This window comes from Chelonia mydas, chromosome 20, assembly GCF_015237465.2.
Source record: "Chelonia mydas isolate rCheMyd1 chromosome 20, rCheMyd1.pri.v2, whole genome shotgun sequence".
NCBI classification, from domain to species: Eukaryota; Metazoa; Chordata; order Testudines; family Cheloniidae; genus Chelonia; species Chelonia mydas.
Genome location: NC_051260.2, coordinates 4,708,109 through 4,725,944, shown reverse-complemented (window position 1 = coordinate 4,725,944; position 17,836 = coordinate 4,708,109). Strand labels below are relative to the sequence as shown.

At 44.0% G+C, this 17,836-nt stretch overlaps 1 protein-coding gene across 9 annotated transcripts in view; it reads right to left on the bottom strand.

Moving 5' to 3' along the window:
* The window catches only part of SLC4A8 (solute carrier family 4 member 8), a 77,582-nt gene that overhangs the window by 8,637 nt on the left and 51,109 nt on the right, over window positions 1–17,836 (bottom strand). For 8 of the 9 annotated variants that reach the window (XM_037884090.2, XM_043533076.1, XM_043533077.1 and 5 more), the window contains 10 exons: window positions 16,394–16,499; window positions 11,063–11,224; window positions 9,244–9,357; window positions 8,279–8,440; window positions 6,827–7,078; window positions 5,124–5,192; window positions 4,468–4,641; window positions 3,513–3,650; window positions 2,498–2,598; window positions 365–467 (listed from right to left, as the gene is read on the bottom strand). In XM_037884090.2, coding sequence (XP_037740018.1) covers window positions 380–467; window positions 2,498–2,598; window positions 3,513–3,650; window positions 4,468–4,641; window positions 5,124–5,192; window positions 6,827–7,078; window positions 8,279–8,440; window positions 9,244–9,357; window positions 11,063–11,224; window positions 16,394–16,499 — 1,366 coding nt within the window. In that variant the 3' untranslated portion in view covers window positions 365–379. Of the gene's footprint in view, window positions 1–364; window positions 468–1,461; window positions 1,575–2,497; window positions 2,599–3,512; window positions 3,651–4,467; window positions 4,642–5,123; window positions 5,193–6,826; window positions 7,079–8,278; window positions 8,441–9,243; window positions 9,358–11,062; window positions 11,225–16,393; window positions 16,500–17,836 lie in introns of all 9 variants that reach the window. The other variant, XR_006286759.1, reaches the window with a different exon arrangement.

Genomic DNA, 17,836 nt, shown 5'->3' with positions numbered 1-17,836 from the left:
GGGGGGGCAGAGACAGAAGGGAAGAGACAGGGACAGATCCTCTCCTGGGATGCTGCCCGGTGCAATGCAGCAGCTGCCTGCGATAGCACCTGGCTGTGGCTGCAGCAGGCTGCCCCCCCTCCCTGGCTCAGCTTCTTGGGACAGTGGCCGAGCGAGCCGGAGCCCACCCCCCGCCCCTCCGGTAGGCTCCGAGTTGGCTCCTGTCCCCAGAAGCTGAACCCGGGCAGATCAGGTCTCAGAGAGAACCCCCAAGCTAGCTCTGCGTCTACCAAACACATGCTCACACCCATCCAGCTGGCGTACACGCGGACATGTGCAGAGGAAGACCGCAGCTCAGTTAACCCAGATCATGCAATCAGTTTACCTCTTCTGCTTGGATTTAGACATTTTCTGTGTTCATGCTGAGAGCTTTCCATACAGTTGTCTTAGGCATTTCATCTGAGATGTTTATCTCTGCAGGATCGTCCCTGCAACAAATATTATAGGTGTTGATGGCCGTGATCGCTATCAGCTCCATTCAAGCAAAGCACTTAAGCACGTGCTTATCTTTAAGCAGGTGAGCGTCTGAAGTCAACAAGATTGCCCACGTGGTTAAAGTGAAGCGTGGGCTTAATGCCTTGCTGGATTATTGACCTTAGCAACCAACCCATACAAGGGCTGAGCATCTACTGGGGGCACTGGGAGTTGCAGGCTCCTAAACCATTTGTGGTGATAAAAACCCTTCTGGACATCATTCTAAATGGGCCGGTGCCAATATGCCAGGATTGCAGCCAGCTGTTCACTGAGAAAGCTTCTGTGCAAAATGTGCGGTCGAGAAAGGAAAAGCGTGTGGTCCGTGTGGCACACTGTTTGCTCACAGCTTCGTTGCCCACTTAGCTAACTTGGGAGTCCCCAACACAAAGGACAAATGGATTGCTTCTTCGGACTGCGTTTGTCTGATAGTCCCAGTCTGGGTGCACCAGAGAGAGGGCTGGTCTTGACAGTGTTTGAAACTGCCTCTTAAAACGAGCACGAAGGAATGTCAGTAACACTCCGAAGAAGCAGAGTCTGGAGTTTCTACTCCCATACAATGAGTTTCCAGTAAGATTAAAAGCAACAGAACAGCATCCAAGTGGTGAAGTGACTGCAACATCCTTTAAAGCAGAGGACCAGGGTGCAGGAGGCATGTCTTGGCTGCTGATGCTGCAAGTGCTGTTCATAACACCGAGGCTGACAGGGCCCAAGGGAGTAGTAGGTAGGATCCACAATAATATTACATCACGCTTTCCATCTGCAGATCTCACAGCACTTGACAAAAGGAGATAATCACCATTCCCCCATTTCCCAGATGGGGAATGGAATCAGTTGACCCAAGGTCAACCAGCAGGCCAATGGCAGAGCCAGGCGTAGAATTCAGGCCTCCCACATCCCAGTTCAGTGCCCTACCCACAAGCTGCACTTCCTCACAAAATTTAAAGGTACCTTAGTTTTCACATCCACCACCAGGTCTTGGCTTCAATGGGTTTTCCCATGAGGAAGGGGTGAGAAACCTCACGTCACTTTCATTTCAGGACATGTCAGCCACTTGATTCTGCCTAACGGGGGTTGCCAACAAGGATCAATGGGAAGTCTGGCTCTTAAGACTCATGAAAAACCCCTTTCACACCCTTAATCGTTCTCCTTATGAATAGAGCTGGTCGGAAAAAAAGTCGGCAAAGCAGGTTTCTGTGGAAAATGCCGTTTCAGCGAACCTGAACTTTTTCGCAAAATCGTATAAATTTGTAGGGGAAAAAAAGGCAGGTTGGAAATGTTGAAATCTCCCATTTTGACATTTTCAGAACACAACGTTGCAATTTTCATTTCAAAAAATTACTTTTTGTTTTGAAATTGACTTTATTTTAGAAACGGTTTTAAAAATAAAAAGGGTCAACATTGAAACAAAATGTGTTGACTGATCCAACACTGTTCTTTTTAAAATTTCACTTCCCCAGTTTGGCATTTTGTCCCAATTAGGGCTGAAAAAAATGTGAAATCTTGAAATTTTTCGTAAGATGGAAAATCTGTTTTCCAACCAACTCTATTTTATTAACACATCTGATCTCACAAGCGGTTATGAGGGAGGGGAGTGGAATCAGTTCGCGTTAGGAACAACACACCGCAGATGTCTGGAGATTTCTCTCTGCACACTCGATCTGCCTGGGGAGTGCAAAGCCATGTAACGGCCTTTGTATTTATTGGAATATGAAGGACATTTAAATATGTGGCATTAGAAGAAAGTCAACTTTTTTTTTTTTTTTTTTGGTGTTTGGATTATAATGACTAGGGCTTGGATGTTCAAAGTGCCCAAATCTCATTGAAATTCAACTCCCTTAGCCTGCTGTGAAAATGCCAGCCTAGATCACAAATGCTTAGAAAAGCCTGGATTGACGGAAATACAGCACATCCATGAAGATACCAGTGGAGCAAAGAATGTGACAACAAAATATTCCTGCTGGGGGATTTCCTTAGTGAATTGTACCTGGTATTGTTATTTCGTCCTGGAACAGTCATATATTTCGTTTTCCCCAATGATAACTGCATTACATTTGCTTCAGCAGCTTCCATCATTTTCTGAGACTCCTGTTTTAAAAAAACCAAAACAAGTTCTCTCTCTGTTGGGCAAGAAATTAAGGGTGGTCTCACTCGCTTAATTCTGCAGGCCAGAGTCCAGATGAAGTAGAACCGTGAGAGCAAAAGGTGTTGGATCTTCCGCTCCAGGCACAAGTGGGTTTTTTGACCTTGCCTTCTCTGACATAAATAAAGAGCAACATGTAAATTAAAAAAAAACAACCCTACCCGAACAAAACACTGCACGGAACACACAGGATGAGAGAATGAACCACATGTGACCAGATGTTAGCCACATCACTTCATGCACGACTGGAAGGCATTGAGATACTACAGTGATGTGTGTGGTATAAGAACCCGTATAGTATAGTACAGTGATACTCAGACTGAGACTCAGGAGCCGCAAGTGGCTCTTCAATGTGTCTCCCGTGGCTCTTTGCAGCACATGATATTAAAACACTGCATGATTTAACTATTATCCAGTCTAAGTTATTCAGGAATCAGGGTCCTTTTGCTATGTTATTAACCAATTGTACTTGGTCAGTCATTTTGCTGATTATATATATATATATATAAATTCACACTACTGTGGCTCTTCTGGGTAATGTAGATCATTAATTTGGTTCCTGAACCCCTGAGGTCTGGATATAACTGGTACAGTATATAGTATAGCATAGTTCTGGCCCACCTGGTGTGTTGTATAGCCCACAAAACTTTTCAACTTCAATGCAACTGCATTTTCCAAAGGAAAACTGTTCCGTTGAAAATTACCAGCCCTAACCATCCTGCTTCCAAATACATTACATTGCTCTTTATTTTTGGTCCTCCAGCCAGGTTTCAATCTATAAACAAAGGGTTATACTGGCAAGTACAAGTGTTATGAGTTCATAGGCACTGTCTAGTCTGGGACACTCAATGGATATTACCTCTTCTTCCTTGGCTTTATTTTTGGCATCATCCAGTTTTTTCTTCTTGCTTTCTGGCATGAGGTCATCGAGCCAGCTGAGCTCCCGCTTCGAGAAACAGAAATCCATGACTTGCCGGACAAAGACCAGAGCCAAGACCTACATGGATACAGATGAACAGCTAATCAGTTCAAGCCAATTTTCATATTAGAGTTCACCAGTGAAGTCCATTTGGGAATAAATGGGTCAAATGGACCAAGTCGATGATGGTTTCACTCAGTTTTCAGATTCAGAACATCTTTTGTTTTCAGGTATGCCTCAATCAACATTCTAAAACTTTCTGAAAACACAGTGGGCCTGATCCTCATCTACGGTGAGGCCCCTTAACAGTGCTCAGGTGATGCACAAGGGCCTTGACTTCATTAAGAAAAGGTGTGTTTTTAAAACGTGGTAAAATCCTAGTGTAGACAAGGCAAACTATCATTTTAGCAGGCATTAGCTGGTCGAGTTCAAGCCTGGACTCCGGCTCTGGGTTGTCCTCAATCAGCTAACTACAACTGCCTCGTCTACACAGGGATTTTGACATGGTTAGTTCACACGTGTTAAAAATACATCTTTTTTCCTAGTTTGGACATGGCCCCAGAAGCAGGCCCAATCCCTGTCCAGTTAACCTAGCAAGCGTAACAAAAATGCTGCCCCAGCTCATTCTGAATGGCAGGCTTCAATGAGACTGCTCATATGAGTAAGGGATATAGACAAGGCCTTTAGGGATCTCTTCTCGTTTGCACCATGCAAAAGAGCCTGAATAGGGAATTATATTGACACTCATTTTACTTTGGCATTGGAGGCCGTAGGGGAAATGAGACTCAGTAAGACCCTTACTAATTCTTGAACAAAACCACTAATCACACCCTAAAGCAGATGGCTGGTGTCTATCGATTCAAACCATCCAGCTAGTAAAGAGCAAGAGCTTTACCATCATGGGAAAGACGATGGCAGCAGGAGAAGCTTTGATGGCCCAGAGTAAAACGAGGCACGTCAGCTGGATCACGGTGAAGAGATGTACTTTTCGCAAGGGGACGTGCCGTAAGTAGATAAAGTCGGGCTGGTGTTTTGCGGGCATTCCAAACAGCTTCAGGCGATCAAAGAACTGAAAAGACCATATACAGAAGAAGTTCTGATTACACAGGATTTCAAATGCTGGCCGAGATTTGCATTTAGTAGTTTAAGTTATTAACAGGAAGAGAAATAAAAGAGTCTCCTTTAAAATAACAATCTAGTAGGATGTTGAAAATTACCATATGCAAACCGGCGTGAGTCTTTGTCCCCCCCAGTGGCTAGATCATGTGTAGAGGTTTGTGATTCTACTACTGCCTGTAAGCTAATGGACCAGGTCCTTTATCTCAAGGAGTAATAACACCACCATATAACTCCTATACAGCACTTTCCATCAGTAGATCTCAGAACACTTTACAAATGGGGAAACGGAAGCACAGGGTGCGCAATGACTTGCCTAACATCATCCAGAAGGCCAGCGCCGGGAATAGAACCTAGGTCTTGGGAGTCCTAATTCAGTGCACTATCCATTGCCACGCTATCTAGCACACAGCCTTGCGCTACAAAATTACACACCTGAATCCCTCCGAGTGAAGAAACGCCCATGTAAAGAAACACACCATAAAGCACAGGCATCGGGATAAACTGCAAAGAGAACGTAAGTATTAAAGATAAACCTGTATACAGTAAATAATAGCCATATAAGGCTCGCCTATCATTAAGGCTGATATTTTTCATGCTTCAGCTCTGTATCGGAATGACTTTTTGGGGGAAAGTTACATCAAAAACGGTTCGGTCGTTTCCGAGAACGAGGTTAGAGGAAAGTAGGTTATTTCGCCAGTGTTCAAATGTACTTATCTCAATGCTGCTGCATTCTGTGACAGTAAAGAAAAGCCATCCCCCTAGTTCACTGTGACTACATATAAGGCCAGCATGCTTCATCTCAGCCCACAGGTGACGTTTTGGGGTGAAAACTTGTAAGACAGTCTGTGCAGCTGCTATTGAATGGTTAGCCTTTACGAAAGCAGTGCATGCTGGGAATCACAGTCAGTTGTAACTGGAAGACCAGCAGCTGGATGTGGTACTGGTCTAAATAAGCTTGATTTCATCCAGTTTTAAAAGCTAAAAAGGGATGAGCCTGGCCCTGGCTGGAAGAAAACAGGAGTTTGTGGCACAGGCTTATGTGCTCCAGGATGATGGCCTAGATGTGACCCGAGTCCAGACTCTGCCTCCACGTCTCCCTTCAGTTTTAAATCAGTTCCACAGACGGGAATCCATCCAGGCAGGCTTTCCCCCTCCTCAGCACTCTGGGTCTTACGGCTTGCACAAGCCCCCCCTTCATCGACACATGCAAATGGGAGAGCTCCTGTGTGCAAAACCCACAGCCAGGCACATGGGGCTTTTGCATGTAAATTCACATGCACATGTGGTGTGGGCATGAAAAACACATGCACAGAAATATACACGCACAAACAGAGGGCTCATTTTGACAATCTGGCTGTAGGGGTCTGCCACTTTATCCATTAACCCTCTTTAAGGGCATGTCCTCACCGCATAAAACGGTGTGTTCTTAACTCAGGTTAGCTCAGTCACGTGAAAATAGCAGGGAAGACACAGCAACTCGGATTTTAACTCAGGTCAGCAGCTCAAGATAAAGTCCATGGGGAGACTGAGGTTGAACACAAGTTGCTAACGTGAATTAACGGCTGAGTAGACATGTCTTCACTGCTGTTTCAACCAGGGTTAGCTAACCTGAATTAAGAACATACCTTTTTTTTTCAGTGAAGAGATACTCTAAGACGGAAGCCAGTTCGGAGGAAGCGAGTACAGCGAGCTGCCACCTCTTATGGTAATGCCCCTTGTAATATTTCTTGTCACATTATCCTTGGAAATAGGAACATGGGAGTTGCCAGACTGGATCAGACCTGAGGTCCACCTAATCAGTACCAGATGCACCAGAGGAAGTGCAAGAAACCAGCAATAGGCAAATGTGGGATAATCTGCCCTCCCATGAAGTCTCACCTTAATACTGAATAGTTAGACATTGGCTTAAACCCTGCAGCACAAGAATCTCTGTCTCTTTTTTTCCCTTCCTTTATCTGTTATAACTATGGATATTATTGTTATCCACATAAATGTCCAATCCCTCCTTAAATCTTTTTAAGTTCTTGGCCTCGGGGACATCATGTGGCAGTGAGTTCCACAGTACAATCACAAACACAATATTTCTCCATATATTTATTGTCCCGATGAACTTTGGGTACTTTGTGTCCTGTTACCTTTAACACAGCAGTCATGAAGACGGAACAGCCCATAAGCACAAAGATCATGAGGCCAGTGACTCTTTGCTCTCGTATCCCGAGAAATTTCGGTTGTTCTCCCGGAGCTGAGCAGCCAGACTCTAGTTTAAGGCTGTTCACATGGGTGATGGATAGAACAGTTGCAGCAACAAACCAGGGCAGCCCCATAACGGAGCACACACCAAGCATTATTGCTACCATCAGAAGGTCCAAGTGGTAGCCACATCCTTTCTGCAAGAAAACAGAATCCAGTGAGACAAGACACAAGCTTTATTCAGAGGGATGATCTTTGAAAACAGACTCATGGGTTGAAATCCTGGTTCACATTAATGGCAGTTTTGCCATTGACTTCAACAGAGCCAGGATTTCACCCACAGATATTAAGGCCAGAAGTGATTGTTATGATTAGCTAGTCTAATCATAACAAAGGCCATTCACAGATTTTCACTCAGTTATTCCATATCTTGAGGTTGAGCTGGAGCACATATTTCAGAAACACAAACTAAACCTTGATGTACAATGCACAAGTTATGTTTTTTAATTAAATGCCACATAACGATCTGAAAAACACCAATATTAATACAAGAAATAAAGAAGTGCTGAGTTATTTGTGTTCATAAGAATCCTTTCAGAAACGGAGAATTCATCATTTTTATCCAGAAACGTTCCAGCAGGAAGATTTTCTGCTTTAATAAAGCACCTTGGAAAACTAACATCCTTCAAGTCTATAATTGTCCAGTCATGTAGAAATTAACTTTGAAGTAGAGTTTGGTGGCAAAACATTTTAATTCCTTTTCTTGTAAAAAAATCGATAAAAATGAAAAACACTCAAGTTTGTTGATATTTTTCTTGAAAAACTGTCCAAACAAATCTCTTTAGCTTTTGGAAACTGAAAACCAACCAAAAAAAATTAGCTTTTTTAATATGAAAACCTGGAAATTATCAACATAACCAGATTTTTTTTGGCAGAAATTTCCATTTAATCAGAAAGCTATTTTTCATCAGAAAAATTTCGACTGGTTTTATTTTTAAGTAACTAAGAGGCAGTTATAATATGAGTTACTTTGTGGTGTGTCAGACTAATTAATTCCCGTCAGAGATGGTAATATAAACCTCTCCTCGATATTTTGGTTTTAGGCTAATTTACCTATTAGGAAGATTACTGGCCAAATTCTCTGTTGCTCTGCTCCTTGTGTAGTTATTTAGGGCCTAATATAGGAAAGCATCTTTATTTAGGACACTAATTAAGCAACTGCTTAAAGTTAAGCATGTGCTTAAGTCAGGGCCTTGCAAAGTGAGTGCAAAGCTGATGTAAACTGCTACCATTCCGATGTGGAAGCATGTCACGCTCACTTTGCACAGGGGTAAATGACACAAGGTTCAGAGTAATGGAGAATCAGGTCTCTTGATCCACTCCTCAAACACTGTTACCTTGAGTTTATGCTCCTTTCTGTTTATGATAACAGCAGTGATTTGCTGGTCCATGAATATCAAGATGGTGCAGAGAAGAGCTGGGATGAGAGCTGCTAACACCGTCCACCAGGGATTGGGTCCTATCGGGCTAATAATCCACCCACGGTCATCTCTTGTTGGCTACAGCAAAATACACACAGCATAATAAAAGCCATTTATTGAAGCAACTGTACCATCCATTCTCAGTCATTTTTCTATCTATGTACTTATCCAGCTCCCATCTCCAGAGTACCTAAGGGCCTCACAATCTTGAATGTATTTATCCCCACAATACCCCTGCAAGTTAGGGCAGTGCTATTGTCCTCATCTTACAGATAGGGAACATGTTACTAAAGAGAACATTTTCAAAAGCTTCTAAAGGATTTAGGAGCCTATGTCCCATTTTTTTCAAAGTAATTTATGCAAAGTAATTTAGCCCATTGATTTAGGCTCCTAAGGCCCAAATCCTCGAAGGTATGCCTTACTCTCATTGATTTCAATGGGAGTTAAGTGACTAAATATCTTTGGATCTAGGCCTAAGTGCCTAAGTCACCTCTAAAAACAGAACATCCCCCAAGCCACTGGAGTGCTTTTGAAAATTCCACCCTGAGAGTTGAAAAGGCTTTCCAAGGTCACCCAGGGATTCAGTGACCAAATCAGGACTGGGCTCAGATCTCCTAAGTCCCACTCCTCCCTGATCCAACCACTAGATCCCACCGCTAGGAACTGTACCCAGGAATCCCGTCTCTCAGTTGCCCCTGCTTTAATCACTAATCCATACACCCCATCCAGAAATGGGAATAGAACCCAGGAGTCCTGCGTTCTAGTCTGCCATCCTCCATCCACCAAACCTTGCTGCCTTTCACAACATACAGCTCATTTTAAAATGTCATTACAAATGTGGATTGTTCAGTGAAACCAAATCTGTTACACCATTTGATTACCTTGAAGACACTGGGAACTTGTAGCTTTGGTGATGGGATTCCAATTAACAAATCAAAAGTCACCATAGTGACGATAGTTAAGAAAACAGCAAAGTCACTTATCATGGCTCGTACCTGGTATGAGAAATTAAAGAAGCAGTTGGCATTAGTAAGGCTGCGAGTTTGTCATGGAGGTCACGGAAATCACGGATTCCGTGACTTTCTTGAACCTCCGTGACTTCTGCAGAGGCCGGTGCAGCTGGCCTAGACTGGCTGCTGCTGGGGCAGTCTCAGACAACCCCCCACCCCAGCAGCAGCAGGTGTTTGGGTGCATGTGGGAAGGGACTAAGGGTTGGGGCAGGGGAGGGGGTAAGGACTCTGGGTAGCACTTACCTTGGGGGCTCCCCAGAAGTGGCGACATGTCCCTCCCTCAGCTCCTAGCTCCACGTGCCGCCTCTGCCCGCAGGCACCGCCCCTGCAGCTCCCATTGGCTGTGGTTCCTGGCCAATGGGAGCTGCGGAGCCGCTAGGGGCAGCATATAGAGCTAGGAACTGAGGGAAGGACATGTCACCCCTTCCGGGGAGCTGCGAGGAGCTGGGTAGGGAGCCTGCCAGCCCCGCCAAACCCCCCACCCAGCTCCAGTGGGGGTCCCGGGCTGCTGTCCCCTGAGCACCCACAGTGCCCCCCGGACCACCCGCCCAAGCACCTGCGGCACCCCCAGGACACACCCCCATGACCACCCGCAACACCCGCCAGGCCGCCCTCCCACGAGCACCCGCGGTGCCCCCAGGCCATCCCCCACTAAGATTTAGTCAGCAGTATACAGTACAAGTGAATTTTTGTTTACTGCCCGTGATCTGTTCATGACTTTTACTAAAAATACCCATGACTAAAATATAGCCTTAGGCATTAGTAAACTGTCAAAACAAAGCAACAGACAGTACAGTCAAAGGCAAATGATCTTCCCATTGAAATTCTTTCCCTTTTTATTGTTAAACGTAATGTTAATTTTTAGCAAACACCCAGATTCAAGCATACTTTTTAATACATGATTCTACCATTCAGAATTGTTTTTAAATCCCTGGATTCTTCCCTTTAGGAACATATCAATACCCACAGTCAATTCCAATAGTCCTATTACTTTATCCATATTACTGCAGTCTCAATTTAGCAATATTGGTGTTAGTCCAAATTCTTCAGATGCCTTGGAGTGCATGCAATGAGGTTTGTGGGCACTGGCTAGATCTCACTGGACAAGGATCATTCTAAATATATCACATATATACCCTGATGTGCCAGAATCATGCCATGACATCTGCTTCAATACATGGAGAATTTGGTGATATTTCCACTACAGCTGTTTGAAAAACGTTTTTTTTTTCTCCCCCAGGAAAAATGTTGATTGTCAGACAAAATATTTCAGGCAAAACCCAAAATATTTCCATTTGGAAATGCTACCATGATGCTGCATGGGAGATGTAGTCCAGATGCCTCAAGCTCTCATTCCCCTCTATAGTCTGGGCTCCCAGCTCAAACTACATCTCCCAGGATGCACTCTGATCGTCCCTCTTCTAAGGGGAGGCAGTGTAGCACAGGAGTCCCTGGCCATGGTGCATCATGGGTGATGTAGTCTACCTGGGAAAACCAGACCATAGTGGAGGATCGGGACATGAGATCAATGAACTATAGTTCTCATGAGGGACCATGGCAAAATTTATGACCAGTCCTAATTTCCTCACAGCCTTGGAATTTATATCAATATACACTAACGAGAGCTACCATGAAATGCTGGTCTTTCAGGAAAGAGAGGGGTGGCAGTTAGCCACCATCTTCTACCTACTCTTGTTGGGAAATAGTGGCTGGTTTTAAACATCTTCAGTGCGCCAGACATGATGAAGGTGGTGAAGAAGAGAATGCAAGACCAGAAGAGGACATCTGGTGTGTAGGGGCCATGGTGCCCACAGGCAGGTCCAGTAAATTCACCACGCATTTTCCGACATTCCTGGAGAAACAGGTAATCAAGACACCACCATAAACACACACAATGCCCATGATACACCACAAATGTCATGTGACATCTCAATAAACGGGCTCTTTAAAGGCCTTAGTATCTGCATAGTCTAAAGACAGCATTCAGAACTAAATCCTGCAATTCGTACATAGGCCAAACTCCCACTGACTATGATGTGCCTTTGGCTGACAGCATGTAGCTTTAATATGCATTAGGTAGCAACATGTAGGAATGATCAGAAGGGCTGTAATGATTCATGGATATTAACACCCTCTTGTTACAAGTGTTGGCTGCTAACTTTCTTCATTCAGAGATTTGAAGCCCTGAAGGGAGAGTTAAATCATCTAGTAAGACCTCTGATCCCCTAACTCTGAACTTGACGGGAGTAAACTATTATTTACTTAAAGTCTCCATCCTGCAAACACTTAACAGATGAGAGTCATCTCTTGGGGTCACGTTTTCAAAAGCGTTCATCGCTCCACGGTTCCTGTCATGACACGTAGGGCCAGATTTTCAAAACAGCTCAGCACCCAATCTGCTGACTAGAGCTGGTCAGGATTTGTGCTGGAAATGGCCCACCTTGATTTTCATGCACGTTGTAAGGAGAGTGGTCATTTTGGATAGGCTATTACCAGCAGGAGAGTAAGTTTGTGTGTGTATGGGGGTGGGGGGGGGTGAGAAAACCTGTATTTGTGCTGGAAATGGCCCACCTTGATTTTCATGCACGTTGTAAGGAGAGTGGTCACGTTGGATAGGCTATTACCAGCAGGAGAGTGAGTTTGTGTGTGTGGTTTTTGGAGGGGGGTGAGGGGGTGAGAGAACCTGGATTCCTGCAGGAAATGGCCCACCTTGATTATCATACACATTGTGAAGAGAGTGGTCACTTTGGATGGGCTATTACCAGCAAGAGAGTGAGTTTGTCTGGGGGGGGGGGGGGGCGGAGGGTGAGAAAACCTGGATTTGTGCTGGAAATGGCCCTTCTTGATGATCACTTTAGATAAGCTATTACCAGCAGGAGAGTGGGGTGGGAGGAGGTATTGTTTCATGGTGTCTGTGTAAATAATAATGTCTTCTGCAATTTCCACAGTATGCATCCGATGAAGTGAGCTGTAGCTCACGAAAGCTCATGCTCAAATAAATTGGTTAGTCTCTAAGGTGCCACAAGTACTCCTTTTCTTTTTGCAAATACAGACTAACACGGCTGTTACTCTGAAACCGGTCAGAAAATGGATTTTCTGTCCCTGTGAAACATTTTGGAATGTTGAGAAAAAAGGGGGGGGAAAAAAAAAAAAAGGTTCCAAACCATGACAAAAAGCCAAAAATTTTAAAATTTTTCGCAAAATGAGATTCTTAAAAAAAATTATTTTGTGGGGGTCATTCGAAACGTTCAATAAATCTGAAAGGTTTTGTTTCGATTCTGAGCACTTTTAAAAATGTATTTTTATTTTTTACACAAAATAAAGTAGGTTTCAAAATGAAAAATAAATTTGAAACAAACAAAAATAAAAGCTTTTGTTCTAAATATATCAAACCGGGGACATTTCAATGTGTTCTGTTTTTTTCCTTTTCTTTTTTTCGAAGTGAAATTTTACTGCAAATATAATTTCACAGAAAACGTAAGTTGCATCAAAGTGGAATTTTCAGATAGAAACCTGTTTGGACAAAATTTTTTGGACCAGCTGTAGCGTCCACCTCTTTTGACAATCTCTTCCTAATCATTGGCATGCTTATGCCTTAAGTCACTTATTAACCTTGGGTAACCAAGAACTCATCTAGCATGACATCCGATGAAGTGAGCTGTAGCTCACGAAAGCTTATGCTCTAATAAATTTGTTAGTGTCTAAGGTGCCACAAGTCCTCCTGTTCTTTTTACCTGAATCGTTGCACTAATGACCTAATTTGTGCAAACAGTGCTGTTTACTAATGGAAAAACAGTAATGGAAATGTAATGGAAAAACAGCTGACAGCATTACAGTCCTGCCAAAGTGCATGTGATCTTAATAGAGTGGTAACGACACCGGCTTTATTTAAAAACTACCCCCTCAAAAAAAAATGCAATAATGTTTTACATCACAAATTGCTAGCAGAATACGGGCTATATTGGGGTTGCCCTGTAGCGTGCGCTAGAGTGCTGAAAGGGCAGGGAGAGCTCACGCACGAAGCGGCTGCAGTCTGTCACCTAATGGGTCAAGGAAATTGTGGGGAGGCAAAGAGACACAACATTGCTCCAGGTCCCACAGGAAGCTAGCTAGGAATCGTCCCCTGCTAGCATCAGCAGGCTACCGAGCCAACGCTAGAGGAAATGCAGGCTATATAGCTACAGAACCGGTGCAGTCCCTGCTGCTCCTGAGCATGGGGCACTGTTGCCAAGTCTTACGATGTTATTGCAAGTCTTGTGATTTTTTTTGCTCATGGTTTTTCAGGGGACTGGACTCATGATTGCTCACCATTTGGGGTTGGCTGTACGGGCACTAGCCCTCCTGAGGCATTACGCCTGCCCAGGGCAGTCATACTCTTCAGATTTGCTTGCTCAGGCAGGGCTCCTCCAACCTCCCCTCCCAGCTCTGACCTGGCTCACAGAGTCAAATCCTCATAGGTGCAGGCTTAGACATTACCAGTAAAATGCATTTAAACTGTCAGCTACCAGTGGAGATGCCTACTCGCTGCACAATGGCCATCGAACAAGCATGGGGTAAGTTAGGGTGCATTAAGGAGTGAATAGGCAGCAGGTTTAAAACAAACAAAAGGAAGTATTACTTTACACAACGCACAGTCAACCTGTGGAACTCACTGCCAGGGGATGTTGTAAAGGCCAAAAGTATAATGGGAGTTCAAAACAGAATTAGATAATTAGATAAATTCATGAAGGATTGGTCCATCAATGGCTGTTAGCCAAGATGATCAGGGATGCAATCCCTAGCCTTTGACTGCCAGAAGCTGGGGCTGGATAACAGAGACAGATCACTCAATGACAGCCTGTTCTAGTCATTCCCTCTGGGGCACCTGGCATTGGCAACTGTCGGAAGCCAGGATACAGGGCTAGATGGACCATTGCTCTGACCCAGCATGGCCATTCTTATGAACAGAGAACTAAACCCAACGTAACGCTGAACTGTAAATCAAAGGCACATCCTCAAAACTGTGAATGCTGCTTTCATCCACGAGACCTCATAGAAAAAAGAAAGGTTTCAGAGTGGTAGCCGTGTTAGTCTGTATCAGCAAAAAGAAAGAGGAGTCCTTGCGGCATCTTAAGAGACTAACCAATTTATTTGGGTATAAGTTTTTGTGGGCTAAAACCCACTTCATCGGATGCATGCAGTGGAAAATACAGTAGGAAGATATATATATATATACAGAGAACATGAACAAATGGGTGTTGCCATACCAATTCTAACAAGGCTAATCAATTAAGGTGGGCTAGTATCAGCAGGAGAAAAAAAACTTTTGTAGTGATAATCAGGATGGCCCATTTCAAACAGTTGACAAGAAGGTTAATTGATTAGTCTTGTTACAGTTGGTATGGCAACACCCATTTGTTCATGTTCTCTGTATATATATATATATATCTTCCTACTGTATTTTCCACTGCATGCATCCGATGAAGTGGGTTTTAGCCCACGAAAGCTTATGCCCAAATAAATGTTAGTCTCTAAGGTACCACAAGGACTCCTCATTCCTTTTTCCTGATACAGACTAACACGGCTACCACTCTGAAACCTCTCACAGAAAAAGGAAGAATTCAGGGAAGGCGAGAGAGGGATGGAAAGGAGGGTTAAGTCAATGATAATGATGGAAGGAGAAGTGAGTTCTCATGGAAAAACCCACATGAAGTGATCAGAAGATTTTGGGAAAAGACCTCTATGTTCCACACAGGGTCCCCGATTCCAATAAGGGACTTAAACACACACCTAGCTTTAAGCAGTTCCCCATCTCACACGCTTAAAGAAAGCGATATGCTTAAGCACATTACTGAATCCGAGTCCCGGGCTTGGAGTAATGAGGCCCCAGATCAGGAGAGCACTTGCGCACGTTCTTAACTTTAAGCGTGCGCTTATGTCCCATTGACTTCAATGAGACGTAAGTGTGGACTTAGAGCCGAGCACAGGATTGCTTTCCTGAACACAGATGCTTTCCTAAATCAAGGGCATAGGCAGGCTGCATTTACTGCTTGGGTCTTTGCGGATGATCACCTCCCCTGGCCAAGAGAATGCTGGTCCCAAGCATTTAAACTCGGGCTGGTCAGGAAATTTTTGACAAAATGTTTTTCCATCAAAAAATGCCAACTATAACTTTTGGTAGGAAGGGGTTAGTTTCGGCAACATTTTCACAGAACCTGGATGGGATGTCAGGGGAGTGACCCCTGAATAGCCAATGGCCTGGGGACTAGGGCACTCAGCTGGGTGATAGACAAAGCAAGGACTTGAAACTCCCACATGCTAGGTAAGCATCCTAACCACCAGGCTAGACTCAGTCTCCCTCTGTCCCATTATTTTCTGGCGGAAGGTTTTATTTATACAAAGTGCAGCAGCCCCAACAGAGATTCTGACTATATATTCCAGCTGTTATGACACTCACCTGGAGACCCAGGTTCATCTCTCCTCCATATCAGGTAGAACAGGTCTCCCCTAGGCCAGGTGAGCACTGTAACCACCAAGCTATTGCAGAGCAGGCCTTAGGCTCGCTTGCTCTCTCTCTCTCTCGTATTCACAGGAAACGGTGAAAGGTTTCCGTTTCATTGCGGTGAAAACAAATGCTGAAACCTTGACATTTTTTGCAAAAGAGAATTCCTGTTTTCCAGCCAACCTTAATTTTAAACTCACAAGAATCTGAACTGCATTATTTCTATTACAGTAGTAATATTACGGTTTGAGGCCTGGGGTAACTTAGGGGACATAAGTAACAATTAGCAGCACGAAAAGGCAGAGCTAACGTTAGCGGGAGTGTGACATGATGGTTATTTGGACCTTGACACCCTTCTGCTCCCTTCTGATCTGTATACGGTGACCATACTGCAAGTGTGAAAAATTGGGACAGAGGGTAATAGGCACCTATAGAAGACAAAGCCCCAAATATCAGCATTGTCCCTATAAAATCGGGACATCTGGTCACCCTAGATCTGTAATATGCCACAGATAAGAGCACAAAGGCCCAAGCACTTACACTGACAGTGAGGTTTGCCCACTCAATCGCAGAAGGGACAATCTTCCTGTCGCTCCAGAACTGTAGGGTTTGATTGCTGGGATTGTCAGGAGCAGCACATTTACAGCTAAGAGCAAAGAAAACATATTAGGGTTAAAGTATCAAAAGAGGGGAACTCCTCAGCGATAACAGAACCTCGTTGCATAATAATTATACTTCGCTTTTAATTTTGGGGGAAGATATGCTGTATTCTTAGGATTAAGCCCAAAAACAAAAAGGGTTAAGAGCAAAACTGAGCTCAGCCTCCATTACAGAGGCACAACCAGCACCTCCAAAGCGAAATATGTACCATTATCCACACTGTGCAGATGGGGAAACTGAGGCAGAGAGCGGGGAAGGGGCTTGTTCAAGGGCTCCTGAACGCAGGTCTCCTGACTCCCTGCCCAGTGCCCGAACCACTAGACCATTATAATGCTCTCAAAGTACATAGCAAAATGCCAGTGGTTTCGAGGTGTTGGTGGATTCCCTGTTCAAAAGTTCCCACACCTCTGTGGCACATCTCTGCGCTTTACCACTAAACAGTCACACATTATGTCAGCTGGAGTTCAAGAAGCTTAGTCCCTGCATTAAGATCCAATCCAACAAAGCACTTAAGCATGTGCTTAAATTCAACTCCTGACACTTCTGTGGCCTTCACCATCATATCTGAGCATCTTACAATCACTGGTGGATTTGATCCTCCCAACTCCCCCGAGAGACAGAGAAGAATTATTACAGGCACATTAAGTGATTCTCCCAGGGTCACACAGAAAGCCTGATGCAGAGGGCTTGTCGACAGCTGTTCCAGAAAAAGGCAGGATGTACCTTCAAAGCAAAATAGCTAATCCTGAACAACACAGTGTGTGGACACTTATTCTGGAATGTTCTTAATCCACTTCCAAAGTGGATTCTGGAATAAGAATGTCCACACAGGGAGCTATTCAGGAGTAGCTAGCAACTGAAGTTGGGTCTCATGAACCCCAGCCCATTGTTCTATCCACTAGATCCTAATTTTTATTAAACAGTAATAAGTCACCAGGACTAGATGGGATTCACCAAAGAGTTCTGAAGGAACTCAAATGTGAAATTGCAGAACTACTAACTGTCGACTGTAACCTTTCATTTAAATCAGCTTCTGTACCAAACAACTGGAGGATAGCTAATGTGATGCCAATTTTTAGAAAGGGCTCTAGAGGTGACCCCAGCAATTACAGGCCAGGAAGCCTGACTTCAGTACCGGGCAAACTGGTTGAAACTACAGTAAAGAACAAAATTGTCAGACACATAGATGAACATAATTTGTTGGGGAATAGACAACATGGTTTTTGTAAAGGGAAATCATGCCTCACCAATCTACTAGAATTATTTGAGGGGGTCAATAAGCATGTGGACAAGGGGGATCCAGTGGATATAGTGCATTTAGAT